Source organism: Antedon bifida, chromosome 2, assembly GCF_963402885.1.
Source record: "Antedon bifida chromosome 2, ecAntBifi1.1, whole genome shotgun sequence".
Taxonomy (NCBI): domain Eukaryota; kingdom Metazoa; phylum Echinodermata; class Crinoidea; order Comatulida; family Antedonidae; genus Antedon; species Antedon bifida.
Window position 1 is genome coordinate 10,276,457 of NC_136227.1, and position 18,376 is coordinate 10,294,832.

The window sequence follows — 18,376 nt, forward strand, 5'->3', positions numbered from 1 at the left end:
CAAAGACACCATTCAATTGACACCATTAAACAATGCAAATGATTATTTAGAGTTCCATTATTTACATTTAAAATTTTGATTTAAAAATCGAATGGCTTGTGGAAGGAAAGAGAGAAGATACCAGAGAATAATTTCTCTAAATAATGCAAAATTAATAATTCAAATATTGTTTTTATATTTCTAAATTCTAAAGACATTTAAAAATGTAAACATATTGATTCAGGCAGCTACTGTAAATTTAGGTCACATGACCTAGAATTTTAGCAGCAATTACATTTTCTTTTTATGGACATTTGGTTATAATATAAACAATACAAATTTAATATAGAATAACATGTTATTTAGAATTCACAACGTTCGAATTACATGCTGGCCAATTGACAGTAAAATCCTAGTAGGCCCCTAAACCTGACCTGTTTTGAGCGGCCAGTTAATCACATAAATTCGACACTGAAATTTGTAAATCGTATGGAAAATTGTTTTTTGCTGATTTTTTTTATTACTGATATAAATAATTAATTGGTCTGGCTATAAATCCACTACTGGGCGAAATTTAAAATAAAAAAAATATAGAAATTTCTGCTAAAAACATGAATAAATAAAATCTTGGGTTGGTCAGGCTTTGGCAACGCAACACAAACACGTTAATTATGACACGTGCCTAACAAAACACAAAACATTTGATCTGTGATGTTAGAACCAGTCGAATCTTTCTGTCTTTATATGCTTTAAATACATATTCCTGTCTAATTTCACCAAGATTTGTTTCTTGGTCGATATTGCTTCTCGTTAGAGACATTCACCGCTTTGATTCAGGTCATACTATTTACAGATTGCCTGCCGAATGTCCCATAACACTGCCCCAAGACACAGAACATCCTAATTTGGTTAAGTTGTGTTATAGTCATCCGGCTGACAACTAGGTCACCATTAAATTACATGAAAACACTCGTCATCAGACATTTACAGCCGATTGATTTTGATTCTGGATAAGTCAGAAATATTTGAAAGATTACTTTTGAAGTTGGTTTAAGTTTAAATGGTTAAGTTGCCTGACTAGTTTAAATGTATTAAAAGATTCATATTATTTTTAATATATTACTTAACACTGTAAATATTTAGTTATATATTGGATAGGAGATTTTTTGCTTTTACTTTAGCTTCATCTATATGCTTCAAATTGCTTGGTATATCTTAAATGTATTAAAATCATATTATTTAATATATTACTTTTAACTATTAAATAGTTAGTTGTATATTGGATTGGAGGTTATTTAACAAAAGCCTTGAAGGTTTTCTTTCTTTCATTTTTGCCAACTATCCTATACGCTTTAAATTTCCTGGTATCTTAAATGTATTTAGAGCATATATTATTTAATATAATTATTACTTGACCCTGTAAATAGTTATTTGTAAATTGGATTGGAGGATAAAATTAAATAAATCATATTTAATATATTACTTTTGATGCTGTAAATAATTAGATTAGATTGAGGAATTATTATATAAATAATTTTGCATACAATGTTTTTGTGTTGCTATATGTTAATATGCAAATATTTTTGTTAATGATGAAGGTACTAATTTCTGACTGATTCTGATGTGCTCTTGTTGCGATAGAAGGTCTTTTCTTTTTAAATTAAAAAAATCTGTAAAAGTACTAGTGTCTTGTCTTTATGGTTTAATACTCGGCCTAAAGCAAGATGTTTCAGAATCGAATCAATATCATCTATGTTTGGATAAATTTAAATTATCTGGACAGTCGACATCTCAGTACTTTTTGTTCTCCAGATGAAATTTGTTGTTGTTCAATTCATCAACATCTTTATTTACTTTATTAATTGAATGAACAGTAATGACATCAACATGATCCCAAGAGACACCAAGAATAATACAAGTTATCTGGATGAACTTGTGTGGAATAGATGTTGATTCCCATTGGGTAATTCCTTCTAAAGCATTATACTGGCAGAGACAGAGGAATCAGTTATTCCTTGCAAAGTGTTGATCTGAAGATAATGTAACATTGGTCAGTGGCAGAGGTCATGGACTATATATGTTTTGGTTATGTTTAGTAATTTTAAGAAAAATATTAATGAAAATCTAGAGATTATTTAAAGCAGTAGGGGTACCTTGTGTACTGGTCCATCACTGCCCCTGCAGGGCCATAGCCACCAGTACATTTGGTAAGATTTCAACCTGACCACTTTTTCACAGAGGCCTTTGACAACCCAATGACTTGAACAGAGATTGTTCCCTTTTTTGTGACAACCGTACCACTTTTTTTCTTGTGGCTACGTCACTGCCATGTGTTTCTCAGCCTCAGACGAATGAGCACTGTTTGGTGGCAGCACTCAACACGAAGAAACTCTTTAGGGCAATAAAATTTGTATACTTTTGTTACATCTAGTCAGCTGTCCTTGGTGATGGTTCATGTATCCATATGTATCTGTACAGTATATGACTGTCAGATTCTTAGGACAATTTCTAGAAGAGTTTTGTATTGTCACATAGAAGTGATTCAAAAGATCTGTCTCACTATCAAACTTCATGTGACAAAAAAATGTGAGGTGCCCATATATGGACACGATGATGTTATATCACTACCATATTTTGGCAGTACATCACACTTTTTTTTGTCAAACTGGTTTGATAATGTAGACAGAGCCCAAAGAATTGTCAGAAGAATATTCATCCCTAGAAACATAATTAAAAGATCAGTTGAGTTGAAAAGTTGAAAAATGATCTTATTAGGCAAATAAATATTAACCTTTGACCTAACACCATTGATTTAACCTAGCAACGTTCCACATTTACCAAGTTGTATTGATCGAAGGGTAGTATGATATGATTCAAAAAAATTGAGAAGCTGGAGACGTCAATACTGAAACACAAAGAAGCGTCTATACGTCTAATTTCATATCAATTAAATTTTTTTCTATAGACTGCAATCATTGTCAATAGAAGTATGAAAAAGATGAATTGTTTAATATTTGATCCTCTTCAAAATATCATGTAACGTTTGATTTATTATGGAATAGCAAGTTTCACCCATGTTAATATAAGAATGACACAAATCATTTGTTAGCTAATGTAGTTCAAGTCATTATAACATAATACAGCTTAATGTTATAGCCAATATATAATGTTCATTTACTCTATGGCTCCAACCTACATTTGACTATAGTAAGGCTGTACATTTTTCTACATGGGATAGCTCCTTCAAATTTGTATGCAATCAATATGGTTCATTTGCATATAAGGCATGTAAATTTATTTATTTGGTTATAAAGTTGGCACATACTTCCTAGGACAATTATTTTACTCCAGTTACTGCAATAACCAATTGTATTTTTACTGCAATTTAAAAGTTTATAAGACAATGATTATCCGAAAAAAAAGAGATAGTAAGTATGCCTAGAAAAACAGTAAATCTAATAAAATAGACAACATTCTCCTCTCACCCATTCAAGTAATAACAGCAATGAATATAAAATACTTTTTTTTAGTATTCTACATACAAAAATGAAATTGCATGTTTCATAATAACAATTTTACTAGTACTGTATCAACATTGTTGCTCCCCTATTTAGCCTCTATACTAAAATCATAAATAGATAAATTAAATTAATTTTCAACTAAACTCATAAAGTAGTCTTTTTATTGGTTACACTTTATGTTATTGTAACCATAGGCAACAAATGTTTTGCAGTGCCGTTTTTAATTGAAACTCGTAAAAATGTCTCATATTTTGAGAAAGTAATAATAATAAAAATATGTAGTAAAAATTAATAAGCCTATTAAAGACCCCGATAAAATAAAATTAACTGTATCCTTTTATGTGTTTTGTATGAGACACTAAGTTGTTTTATCTTCTGGGATTAAGAAAGGGCTTTTATACTGCATAATAAAATACATAAGCGCGGAAGTGTTTATGGATTATATTGGCATATCGCATTGCATGTGATATACTTGGTTGATAGAACTGCAATTATGCATACATTATATGAAACTTCAAAAAACTAATTTCTATAGGCTTATTTCCAGTATGAGTGTGGGTGTACATAGTAGTCACAGGGTATGAATGGTAAAAGTTAGGGGTGGGACTCCATTAAATAGCCTCAATTATAGGGTGGGATTATACTTGGCTTCCAACAATCCATCAGAAGAGTATAGCGTTTGTATCCATGTTTTGAGGCATGGAATTGATTATAGTCGTGATATATGTTACCTTAAATTTGAAAAATAAAATCATTTAATATAAAATTATAGGCTGCATAAACATCTTGCTAAAAAGGAAGAAACTACAGACTAAATAACAGCAAAAGCACTATTACTTGAAAAAGTAACTAGGTGTTTCTTTCCTTAAGCACCAAACTGAAACCAAGGGAGGCACAATATGCTTGTATATTTTTATTACAAAAACCAGCAGTTTGAATTCTTTTTTTTTTAAATCACATTTTAGTCAAGCAATAGCAGTTTTATGTATTTACATTTTTAAATCACACGTTTCAGTGATAAAATACTAGCAAATATAACACATCTTAATATATTCTTCACTGTATCAGAGCACGTTCCCACCGGAATAGTAACATCTAAAGGTAATTGTCATATCCCAGTGCCTTTCCTGTTTTTCCCCATTGTTTTTTTGATGTTATATATTCCCAGCAAGTTGACAAGTCCTATAAATGTCCAAGATAACATGATACAGTACATCATCAAACAAAGGTATACACATCCATACCATTACCAAAAATACCATGAAAATTGTAATAAAGCTCTAACTGCCCCTAACAAATATTTTTGCAGTACAGAAGTCACACATTTTAATTTTTTTTTAAAGTTTAGTCACATACATAAAAACTGAGAAAAAGAAATTCTGCTGTCTTTGTAATGTATCGCAGCCATGTCATTATGTTTGTATTGCAACAAAAATTTCTCGTATCTTTATTTATTATTATAAATCAAAAGGCAAATTACTGAAAAAATGACAATGCTTTGGGTACAGTGGCTGGATCATTCTCAATAGAGATGCAAATAGAATATTAATCCAAAAATAAAAACAGCCAGAAAGAAATTGCAGAGCTTTTGGGAATAATACTAATCCTTCATCAATGCAATAAGTTATAACTGTATTATATATATAAACATTACAGACACAGAACAAATTATAAACCGCCTGGTGATGTACTGAATTTTAATTAATTAATTTGAACTGATAAAGATGAGGAAAGCTGTGAGAATGAGAAAAAGAGATTCGAACTCGGAACCTTCTGCTTGATATGCAGATGTCCTAACCATTAGACCACTGGGTCACAATGTATTGTTTGAATTTGATTGTAATTATTTATGTTAATAATCTTTTCATGTAAATATGGTTTTCAGCAAAGAAATTACATTGAACTTTTCCAGTAGTCTACTGACTGAAGTCAAACATTATATTGTAATTGAGTTTTCAAGCAATTCTCTTGCGATCGTGTTGGAACTCAATATTTGTACCACATTCATTTTAACAGATATCCTACCTGCTAGAACAAGGCAATTGGACATTGATACTTCTACAATCCTAATAATGACAAGGAACTTATTAGGTGAGTTTATTTGTTTATCTTAATTTAATTAACATTTCGTATGGAACGCCATCGCTGCCTCCGGCAGCAAACTTTAATTCTATTCGCCTCTTTTACCATTACGTTCGGCTCTTTTAGCATTCGGCGCATTTCTATTCGGCCCATTTACCATTACGTTCGGCTCTTTCAGCATTCGGCGCATTTCTATTTGGCCCATTTACCATTACGTTCGGCTCTTTCAGCATTCGGCTCTTTTTTATTCGGCCCATTTACCATTACGTTCGGCTCTTTTTAATTCGGCCCATTTTTATTCGGCTCTTTCTGCATTACGTTCGGCTTTTTTTGATTTGGCCCTTTTTATACGGCGCAATTAAATTCTAACCTTTTACATGGGGTCAAATGGAAGAAAATCAACGGCTCTTGCTCTTGCGCGTTTCTTCTTTTTTGTGCATTTCGTTTTATATTTTCATGCTTTCTTTTGTTTATATGCGATTCCTTCTTTAATTGTGTGATTTCTTCTTTTATTGTGTGATTCCTTTTTTAATTGTGTGAATTATATGATTTATATAGTGTGCGTGACAGTTGTGGGCCACCGTAGATCTTAGATTGACTTAATAGAGGTATATTAAATTAACACTTTTTAAAGGAAAACCTTTTGTATGATACCTGCCAACATGTTTGGCCAGTATAAAGGTGTCTATCTCCTTGTTTGTCGCCTTTCCCTAAAATCCTTGATCTGCCTCTGATAATTATAAATGTATACTAGTACAATTCACTCTGCAACAAATTTTGTATCTGTAAAACGCATTGTTTGCTTTGTACATGATATGGATTGGAGATTCCCAAAAGATGAGTGATTTGTTGTTTGATTAGTGATTGATATAATTAGAGTAAGGCTGCTTATAGGAATCACACAATTAAAGAAGAACTCGCACAATTAAAGAAGAAATCGCATATAAACAAAGGAAAGCATGAAAATATAAAACGAAATGCACAAATAAAGAAGAAACGCGCAATTAAAGAAGAGCTAAGCACAATTAAAGAAGTCCGCAACAAATTCGAAAGCTCCTCGCACAATTAAAGAAGTCCGCAACAAATTCGAAAGCTCCTCGCACAATTAAAGAAGTCCGCAACAAATTCGAAAGCTCCTCGCACAATTAAAGAAGTCCACAACAAATTCGAAAGTACCTCGCACAATTAAAGTACAGTAGTCCGTATGGAACGCCATCGCTGCCTCCGGCAGCAAACTTTAATTCTATTCGCCTCTTTTACCATTACGTTCGGCTCTTTTAGCATTCGGCGCATTTCTATTCGGCCCATTTACCATTACGTTCGGCTCTTTCAGCATTCGGCGCATTTCTATTTGGCCCATTTACCATTACGTTCGGCTCTTTCAGCATTCGGCTCTTTTTTATTCGGCCCATTTACCATTACGTTCGGCTCTTTTTAATTCGGCCCATTTTTATTCGGCTCTTTCTGCATTACGTTCGGCTTTTTTTGATTTGGCCCTTTTTATACGGCGCAATTAAATTCTAACCTTTTACATGGGGTCAAATGGAAGAAAATCAACGGCTGGAAATGAGTCTATGAAAAGTTTACAAAACATATAGATGCAGCATGTAGAGTGTTTGGTTGGTTGAATTAAATGAATTTGAAGGCTATTTCAATATGACTAATAATTTTATTGACATGATTAATGTGTTAGAGAACTTGCAATTGTCCCACCTTATTTGAGAGAGAAAAGGTTTGATTTATGGCCTAGGCTAGCTAGGCCTAGCCTAGTGTCAGCCTAACATTTAATAATAATAATTTACCCTTTCTCTCTCAAAATTTGTTAAAAGATGAATTAATTTTAGGTTATTCAACACATCTTTAATCGGTTGGCTACTCATCCATGGTTGGCGCCATGATGATGAAATGTTTGTAAACTTTTCATAGACTCATTTCCAGTCGTTGATTTTCTTCCATTTGACCCCATGTCAAAGGTTAGATTTTAATTGCGCCATATAAAAAAATGCCGATTTAAAAAGAGCCCAACGTAATGCAGAAAGAGCCGAATAAAAAAGGGCCGAATCAAAAAGAGCCGAACGTAATGGTAAATGGGCCGAATAAAAAAGAGCCGAATGCTGAAAGAGCCGAACGTAATGGTAAATGGGCCAAATAGAAATGCGCCGAATGCTGAAAGAGCCGAACGTAATGGTAAATGGGCCGAATAGAAATGCGCCAAATGCTAAAAAAAAAAAACGTAATGGTAAAAGAGCCGAATAGAATTAAAGTTTGCTGCCGGAGGCAGCGATGGCGTTCCATACGGACTACTGTACTTTAATTGTGCGAGGTACTTTCGAATTTGTTGCGGACTTCTTTAATTGTGCGAGGAGCTTTCGAATTTGTTGCGAACTTCTTTAATTGCGCGAGGTACTTTCGAATTTGTTGCGAACTTCTTTAATTGTGCGAGGAGCTTTCGAATTTGTTGCGGACTTTAATTGTGTTTAGCTCTTGCTCTTGCGCGTTTCTTCTTTTTTGTGCATTTCGTTTTATATTTTCATGCTTTCTTTTGTTTATATGCGATTCCTTCTTTAATTGTGTGATTTCTTCTTTTATTGTGTGATTCCTTTTTTAATTGTGTGAATATGATTTATATAGTGTGCGTGACAGTTGTGGGCCACCGTAGATCTTAGATTGACTTAATAGAGGTATATTAAATTAACACTTTTTAAAGGAAAACCTTTTGTATGATACCTGCCAACATGTTTGGCCAGTATAAAGGTGTCTATCTCCTTGTTTGTCGCCTTTCCCTAAAATCCTTGATCTGCCTCTGATAATTATAAATGTATACTAGTACAATTCACTCTGCAACAAATTTTGTATCTGTAAAACGCATTGTTTGCTTTGTACATGATATGGATTGGAGATTCCCAAAAGATGAGTGATTTGTTGTTTGATTAGTGATTGATATAATTAGAGTAAGGCTGCTTATATGTATGTAATTGGAAATTTGATTACAGTATTTGATAATAAGTTTCGATTATAAACCAATGAATGAATGATACTTTTTATGCGTAGGCCAACCATGGCAATATCACGTTGAAACAAACAGTTTTTATCAGGTCTTGGATGGGAAACCACCTAGGTATATTGGGTGCTGTAGTGACTTTCAGAGGATGGCATAATGGAATAAGGGATTGAACTGGCATGTAAGTTGCATCGGTCCAAGCCTATCTGTGCCATACTGAATGTATGTTTAGGCAAGATGCTTTACTTTTATTGCCTTGTCCTACTGTATAGATGGGACGTAATTGTACAAAGAGTGCACATTAAAACTTGGTACAATTCGAAAAAGTGTAGGGGATCCGATACGTAGGCCTCCAAATGTGTCTAATAACAAATAATGTTCTTGCAAAGTTATTAGCAAGTTGAATTGCTTATTAACTATATCTGAGATCCAAGTTTGATGATAAAAGGAAATCATGATGTAACAAAGCATTTCACGGTGATTTGACACAATTTCAACCTTCAATTTTATTAATTATTAATTTACAGATCATCTGAAATGAATGCTGTTGCAAACAATGTAGTACAACTTCCTGCAAGTTATGGGCTGCGGCCCGAATTTAGGCTGCGAAACATTTTTGAAGGGCTGCGGGACAGCTTGCGAAAATGAAAGATTGTCAATTTGAAATGATAATAATATCATAATATTTATTTAGAAAACACAGGCACATACTGTATCTTTATTGATAATAAAACAATTAAAAATCAAAATTTTTTAGTTTTATGCCTTATGTTGAAATAAAATATAATATTTAAGTATATAACAATATATTTATTATATAATATAATGAGTTGAACAAAGAGTTATTAATTAACTTTATAGGTTTATAGATGATTTTATAAAATAAGATACTGTATACAGTATAACCCTTCCTCCTTATTAAGAACAACAATTTCTGTTGAAGCAAACAATGGGAAATATGTCTCAACATACTCAATCACCAAATTGATTTGCATCCTGAAGGCAAGATTACTCTCTCTTACTCTCACTGCCTACACATTGACATTGCTATTTACTGTTTTAAACCATTTTGGCCCCAAAACATGTTTTTATCATTGCTATAGAACACAGACTATTTATCCTGTTAAAAGTGGAATTACATGTTTTGTGACAACCTGTTGCGTTCCCTTGATGATATCATAACTTGTTCCCTTGACTTGTTCTTCATTTCCTATATGTTACATGTCTATTGTTTGTATGTCATTCTACTCTATTTTAAAACATATTTAAGTACAGTATGTTTTTTCTCATTCTCACAGATTTCCTCATCGTTTCTAAATTAATTAATTTCTTTAAAATGAGATACTAAAACAGAAAAATGCTTAAAATTTGTGAATTATTACATTTTGATATCTAATATTAAAAATAAAATAATATAAAAAATAAAAAATTACTGTATAAAGTCTTATCATTTACAGTAGTTATTTTGTAAGACTCTAAAACACATTTAATTTCTGAACTGTTTTCTCCACTACAGTAAGCCTCGAATAAAACTTTTTTTTTTCATCCATCAGCGGGCAATTACAGGATGGATAATCTATTTATAATTTATAATTATAAATCATACTTATAACTAAGCCTCAATTAAGGCTTAGGGAGTACGTGGAGTAGAAAGAGTTACAACCCTGGCATGTCATGTCCCCAACCCTAAACAAATAAATGTTTATGCCTAAATTAGGGCAGAAAGTCCCAGCCAATGGGTCAAAACATTCAGGGTGAAAACCGTCCATGGTTTAAAACGTCCCTAATTATTATCATACTCCTCATAAAGTTGATGTTATGTTGTTTATGGCCTAGGATAGGTGATGGTGATTCTAAGCATGATAAACAACAACACTTTGAAGCTAGGTATGTGATGTGAAAGCTTGAGGTTGGGTTAAAAAGTGGATGCTTGAGACTTGACATAATGTATTTAAGTGTACAGTAGGCTACAACAGAGGGCAGCACATAGGTAGTAACAAATTTAAGAATTTCAAATCAACTGGTCATAGATGAGTAAAAATGCCAGATGCATTGTTCTCATTCTCTGGATTGGACGTTTAGCTATTGGTCCAAATGCAAATGAACGATCTCTACACTATTCTAAATAAGTAGGATTGTCAGTTTCACTACTTCTAAATTATGATACTGGAGTCAAATTTATCAATCATGCTTAGCTTAGCAAAGGTATATTTGTCCCCTAAAAACATTTTGAATAGAAAAAAAACACAAAACAAATGGTTCAATTTATAACCAAAACCAATTGTCTGGCAGTCAATTTGACTATTTTTTGCTTTCAATTACAGTTTTTCGGGTAATTTTTTATTCAATATAATTTTTGCTCAAAGTGAATAACTATTATGTGACAATATCCTTAAGTAAGCATCTAAACCTTAGATGACAAAGTCCATGAAATGAACTGATACACAGCCTCAGGTTTTCACTTATAACCACCTCATAAGATAAGATAAATTCAGATTTTAATATTTGTTGTTTTTTTGTTTTAATAGAATGAGTACATCTTCCCTAACCTACCAGCCCTTTGATGAAGGGGAGGAGGGTAGTGGAACTTCCAGGAAAAGATTTAATGGTAGGTCATCTTCGACATCACAAATTGAGATTCCAAATCTTGCCAAAAGGTCAGCTAGAAGAAAAGACAGAATGGCAGTGATACCATCAGAAACGGCAAAGAACTGGTCTTCCCAAGAATTTGATGGTAAAGATTTAAAACACTTTGATAATATTAATGTTTCTTTTGTTCTTTATTTGCAATTCTAGTTAATAAACAAGTTGTAATTTTGATATGGTTACTGATTTCTTGTAAAACGGTTTTAATTTAATTGGTACTAGTGTTTTAAAACTTCCAGTTATTGGCGGCATTAAAGTCAGCAACAATTTAAAACCATGGAATGTTCTTACTAGTATTTATAGATTTCAAACAGGAATGTTCTCCTGCGAAAGAAGGGATTGGCTATGGAATCACAATAAGCCATTGGGGGAATTAATTATTTCAAATTTTACTCCAGTTCTAGATAAATAAATAGAAAATTGTTGGTGGGCACACCAAGGATAACCGTCCCCCTAAGGTGGTTCCTTCTGGTGGGGAAATTTGCAGTACACCAGGAAATGATCCCTACTCTTTTTGAAGAGTGTACTGGGTTCTTTAACATGCACATGAGCCATGTTGCACACAGAACCAATGGCCTATCTCATTTGGAAGACCGTGTACTACATGTCCAACCTGCCAGTTGGACACACAGAGAGCGAGATGAGATTCTTTAACACATATAGCAATACTTAATATTACATGCGTATCATTGAATTCATAATTTGATTTAAGATAATGCCTTTGCGATGTACCATAGAGTATGATTCTACTATTTTTTTGTGTTTATCATTTGAACATTTCAACTCTGATAGATGTCCACAACAATTGATTGAATGAATTTGTTCTAAGATATATTTTATGCCAGCGGCGTAATGGAGTGTACTACTCATTGAATGTTTATTGCATTTAGATCAATCCACTTTATATTTAATTCAGTGTTTAAAGATGTATTGTCCCCACAAAACATGGAGATTAATGAATTCAGACTTTGAATAGGTGATTTGCAGTTATTCACTACCATAGAAAAAAAATGAACAAAAATGATTTCTCATTTAAGACAAAATAAAAGATTATACAGTATTTAACCAAAAAATATTTTTGGTTTACAGTTTTTTAAGGTAAATAATTGTGTTTACGATCCAATTTTGCACATTTAAAAAAAAGAGGGGCCAAAATCAATAAGGTAAACAATTTTATTTATCATCTTTTTTTTTAATTTGAGGATTTATTTAATACCATATGCAATACAATCTGAGACGATATTTATTATTTGTCAAACCTTACATGAAAATTACCAAAAAATTGTAGACATTTTCATCCCTCTGTTTTTTAAAATATTTTTATTTGATTTATTTGATACCATGTGAAAATACAGTATAGACAATATTTAATTTATCCAACCTTACATGAACATTTCTGTGATTGTAAACAGTGTCTTCCCTGTGTTTTAAAAAAATTTGATTTTGTCAATACCATGTGAAATTATACAACATCATAAATATTTAACAATATTTAATATTTCCAACCTTCACACCACAATATCGGACCCACAGACCACCATTTGGTTCTTGCTTCATTTATTTACTGTAAAAGTAAAAGTGTTACTATCTTGAAACATCAATACAAACAATATCTTATCTCATTTTATATTTAGCTTAAGTGCAATGCTGTGTTTTTATCATATATACAAAAATCTGTATTGTACGTTACTTTATTTTTAAACAAAATGTTAGCCTACAGTTGTGTAAGTAATTTGTCTAATATTTGTTTATGTATTGTCCTGTCATTGTCAGATTGTTATTTTTATATGCATAAAGATAGCCATAAAAACAAGCATTGCTCTTTTGTTTTTTTCCCTCCATTTTTTGCTTTATTTTAACTATTTATATACCTTCCAAATTAATCTCATTCAATTTGGAAATATAAATTGAAATCTCGAAAGACTTTAAATAGTCTGCAATATAGTAATTAATTATTCTATTGTATTTAATTCAAACAGTGCAGCACCCTGTGGATAATTAGACTATCGAAAAGGCTCTCCATGATTAACTTTCAAAATGCCAAATATCGGGAAAATATCATTTTATTTATGTATTTTTAATGTTGTTTTGGGCAATAACTATTCAATTTGTTTTAATTATTTTTTGTTATTTCTGTATACTGTATTTTACTTTTACTCATGGAGCTATTATGCTTTATTAAACAATTTGTTCAATTGTATAAGTGATCTCAGGAAACACTTAAACCCTTATATTGAATAATCCTCTTATCTAGGTGAAATATCTCACTTAATTGTGATCCTAAGAGATTTCAATTTTGTCTAAACTTCTCAAAAATATTGACGTAATGCAATAATTTAGTACAATTCAAAAAGATGTTTATATTAGTGTTTCTTTTCAACTGGTTTTTTAATTCCCCTTTCTGTATTTCGGAAAGTCCGGTTTTTAATCATTTCTCCTAGGGGGACAAATAAAGTATTCTATATATTAGTATAGAATTATAGTATCATTATATTATACAATAACATGGGCATGGTTATCTGGAGGCAAAGTTTGGATTGGTTGTAGTATTAAAACATATATTTCCTCTATATTTATTTCATGGAAAGTGTCCCAATGAGTTCTACTGTATAATAAAAAATCAGATAAATGCTGCAAAAAAAAATTAAGATTACATTGTACGTACTTACCATATTTATGGATTGCAATTGATTATAAATTTATCTAGTGTAATTAACGTCAATGGTGTTGAGCTTAATACTCAATCATGCTATATACTTTTCAACAAACAAGTTTAGTCTTGTTTGTTCCAAGAAATGTATCTCATGTTGTTAAGCAGCCTTAAAGTTGAAATCTTCAAATGATACAAAAAAGAATTAGTATCAGTTACATTCTCAAACCTTTGTGGCCTATAAGGCTTTCAACAATGCAATGAATTGAATACATGTGATGCCAGACAATTTTCTGTTTATTTCTTCTTTGTGTCGGATAATGTCATGGTCCTTAAAAATGTATTGTCTCCCAAAATCATGAAAAATATAGATTTATAAATTCAGACTTTGAATAGGACATGTTGCAGTTTTAATGAAGTTATTCACTTCCATAGAAAAAAAAGTACAAAATAAAAAACAAAAATAATGACTTCACTTATAAAACGACAAAAGAAACAGTCTGTCAGACAATTTGACTATTTTTTGCTTTACATTTCAGTTTTTTCAGGTAAATCATTTTTTTGGTGATGAAATATTTGGTCAAAGTGAACTATTATGTAACATTAAATTGGCATATTCAACAACAATTATTTTTTCATGGGACAATGTATTGTTTACTTTTGTCTAAAGGCTTCTGTAAACTACTAACAACTTAGGAACAAGTTAGGTTATGTTAATCCATTGTGCGCATTGCACTTCCTTACACGGTTTTAGTGGCTATACAACGATGAGTTATTAACATAGAGCTACCGATTTTTAGACATCATCCAGCTACATTTGATTCCTGCCTTCCCAGTTCATTTTGAGGCAATAATTTGAAATGAGGTTGAATGTCTATAGACGCATATAAATGCATTATTGACAATTATGCATTAAATATGAATTGTTTTGTTATGTATTGCATATTCTATGTATACATTTTTTTTCTTTTAAAATAACTTAAAACTGTGAAGCATTTGCTTTGATTAGAATAGTTTAAGAAAACTTACATTTATTATATTAAAATACATTCATGTGAGCCCTAAAATATTATACAACAGACGAGGTTATAAATAAAAATTGAATAAAACAATCATCCCTGTGTATTGGATTAAAAAAAATTCATTAAACTCTAAATAAATTTCAAATTTCATAAGGTTGACAAATTTACTATAATGCTAAATTGCATCAATATTTCATTTACAGTTAAAGCCAAGTATATCTGACCTTTGTGCGACCTTTTCAACACATCTTATTTTGAAACAGACAAATACAGCATATTTATAAAATATTTGATCTTAAATTCAGAATTGAAAATCAAATATTTCACCAATTTCATTTAATTGAAGAAAAAAATCTTTTCAATGAATTCACAATTTATTTTTCTTAATCTTATTGATATTCATTGAAAGTTGAATAATATGATAACATCTAAGCTCAAAATTTCATTTACATACATAACATGTCCTCATACGAGCCACTATAAAACATACATGTTTTGTGTCGAAACACATAGGTTTTAGTGGCTCCTACATTGTCTGCTTTCTGATTGACTGTTTCTTTTAATGTTATCTGCATGAAAATTATTGGTACAAAAAGTTTATTTCAGAAACAAAACTTAATGGACAAAGTTTTAAATAGAATAATGACAAAATAACATATAATAATAATGTTGCTGTGTTTAAACATAGCACCAGATCTGTGTTGTAAATAAGATGGAATTCATAATATAAACAAAAGAAAATACATTATTACTTTATTATAAAATATAAATGCGTATTAACCATACATATATCAAATATTGTGGGTTAGATCAATTAGATAATTACAACAAGTAAAATGTGGTTTCAAGTGAACATTTTAATTTGAAAATAAGCAGCAAAAGATAAAAGAATCAAGATTTTGCTTCCATTTTGGGTTAAAAAAATATCTCTTTGATACGGGCACAATTACCCCTGGTTTAATTGATTTTTGTTTTTTAAGACAATCATCATTGGTTAGGATATTGGATATCATAGAAGCTTTATTAAATTATTTTATCTGCAGCTTGACATAAAGAAAATGATCCTTAAAATTGAAAAGAGGCAATCAAGATTTTGTTTTCATTTTGATCCTTTATTTATTTTTTGAGTCAAAAAGGATACCTTTGACAACGGTACAATGATCCATGGTTTAGTAGTTCTTAGTTTTTTCAAGATCATAATTTGATTCCGTACCATAGGAGTTTTTAAATCTCCCATCTATTGATGGTTTAACAGAATATTTTATCAGCAGCTTTAACATAAAGAAGATAATCTTTGAATATGAAACGAAGATGAAGAAACAAAAGATAAAGCAATCAAGACTTTGTTTTTCACTACTGGTTTTATAATATTGTTTACCAAATAGGGGCTTCATTAAGGTTGAATCTGATATGAATTAAGTAAAAATGATGATGCTTGAAAATAATGTAATTCAATGTATAAAAATAATGATTTTCTTACCATGTATGTACAGCACCTATAAAAATAGGATGCACTGGTTCACAGACTTTTAATTCACTTTCACAATGTAAACTACTCAGCCATATATTTTGTGCTTAAAAATGAAATATTGTTTTTCAGTTTTAATTTGTGTAAAAATATGATTTTCGTGTAGGCAGATTCAAAGAGGATCAGAAGCAGGTACCACTGCCACAGACCCCTCCATTTTTTTTGCTTCTTATATAATACCATAGTTTTTTTTTAAAACATATTGTAAACCTTTTGTTTTAGTTGTAAGCTAACATTTTGTTTGGTAACCTAACCTATAGAAACTTTATAAAAAAAATATTTTTTTGTAAATATGTTGTTTTGTGAAGTAGTAGTATAGTAGTCAAAATATTTACATGTACAATGTACATGTAAATGTACAATGTACAAACAAAACAACAAATTTTGATTGTACCAAAAGGAGTGGCAAAACAGGTCAAAAGGTTATGTCGCCCTTTGATGTGCAACAATAAAAAATATTGAATCAAAATACTTGCCTCACTTGTTTACTTGAAAATGATGTATGTAAATAACATTTAAATGTTTTGTCATACAGTGTCAGTCTGTATTTACTGTATGAAGCAAGGAACAATACTTACCAAGGTCAAAGCACAAGGAACAAAATCAAACCGAACATACTACTTAGACGAACAAAACAGTTGCATACGATGGAAGCCTACCCGCAAAGGCACAAAAGCCAAAAGTAAGTCAATGTTTTCCATTTGACATTATAGTAGAACCCTCCTATTAAGAATACATGTAAACAACAGGCATAGGTTTTAACACACTACTACTACAACAGCATTCAGTGGACACTCCCAAAGGTGTTCCCTTAATAGTAGCTTTACTGTATTTTCAATGATGCTACACTACAAAAAGGTATGTGTACAGTAGCATATACATTTCATATACATTTTTATAGTTAATTATGAAACAGAAATTTACCCAAATAGTGAAGTTAAAGCTATTAGTATAAGTATAGGGGAAATATATTATGTTGATATTAAATGCTGAGGCATTTAAACTGATTGGTAATGTTATTAGTCAGCATGTTCAGACAGAACATTATCATTAATGACTAACCCCTATTAAGGGAACACTTTTGGGACGAAACAAAGTGTCCCCATAACTATGTGTTCTACTGTATATGAGAATACATTTATAGCATGCATTCCTTTGGATTTGTTGTGTTTGCAAAAACATCTTTACAATGTTTTTGGAATTACTATTGTGAAAATCGGTTAAGCTAAACCAATTTTAGCTTTGAAATTTCTTTACTTAGAAGCATGAACAGTTGGGAGTCATTAGTTCTAACGATCGTAATACCTCTCACATAAAAAACGCTATAGAGTAATTTCGCTATTGCATCCTTTTTGAAAGGATGAAATATCACTAATTGCATTTACTTTTTTATACTATTTTAGTCGCTGTGGATTCCATCAAAGAGGTGCGCGAAGGACAGAACACAGATTCATTCAAGCGTAGCCTTGTGAATGAGAATGTTAACTCGGCGTGCTGTTTTTCGATCATTTATGGCAACGGATTAGAAACAGTTGATTTAGTGGCCAATACAATCCAGGAGGCGTGTATTTGGATTCAAGGAGTGCGTTTTTTGCTTGCTGGCTTACAGATGGAAGACATGCTGGTCAAAAGTAACCGACTTAGAGATAAATATCCTTTAAATATAAAAACTTTTGTTATCAATCACTGACGCATTTTGTTATTGTATTTTTTAAATTTTATTTAAAATCTTAAAGTGCAATTACTGGATGCCTTCAAATCAATGAAAAATAGAATATTATAAAAATTTAATTATAATTCAACAATTGACATTAATACACTAAAACAGACAACATAAGCAACCCCACATGTTCAGCAAGCACAAACATTCATTATATATGAAAAGTACAAAAAATAACGGAACAAAAAGTTTTGTCACATATGCTTCATCCAGTGGACTCTAACAGT

At 31.2% G+C, this 18,376-nt stretch overlaps 1 protein-coding gene across 2 annotated transcripts in view; it reads left to right on the forward strand.

The window, feature by feature from the left end:
* The window catches only part of LOC144835055 (uncharacterized), a 62,205-nt gene that overhangs the window by 15,645 nt on the left and 28,184 nt on the right, over nucleotides 1-18,376 (forward strand). For both annotated transcript variants that reach the window (XM_078690071.1, XM_078690072.1), the window contains exons 2-5: nucleotides 5,517-5,591; nucleotides 11,112-11,317; nucleotides 16,965-17,111; nucleotides 17,833-18,079. In XM_078690071.1, the coding sequence (XP_078546197.1) occupies nucleotides 11,113-11,317; nucleotides 16,965-17,111; nucleotides 17,833-18,079 (599 nt within the window). In that variant the 5' untranslated portion in view covers nucleotides 5,517-5,591; nucleotide 11,112. The remainder of the gene's footprint in view (nucleotides 1-5,516; nucleotides 5,592-11,111; nucleotides 11,318-16,964; nucleotides 17,112-17,832; nucleotides 18,080-18,376) is intronic.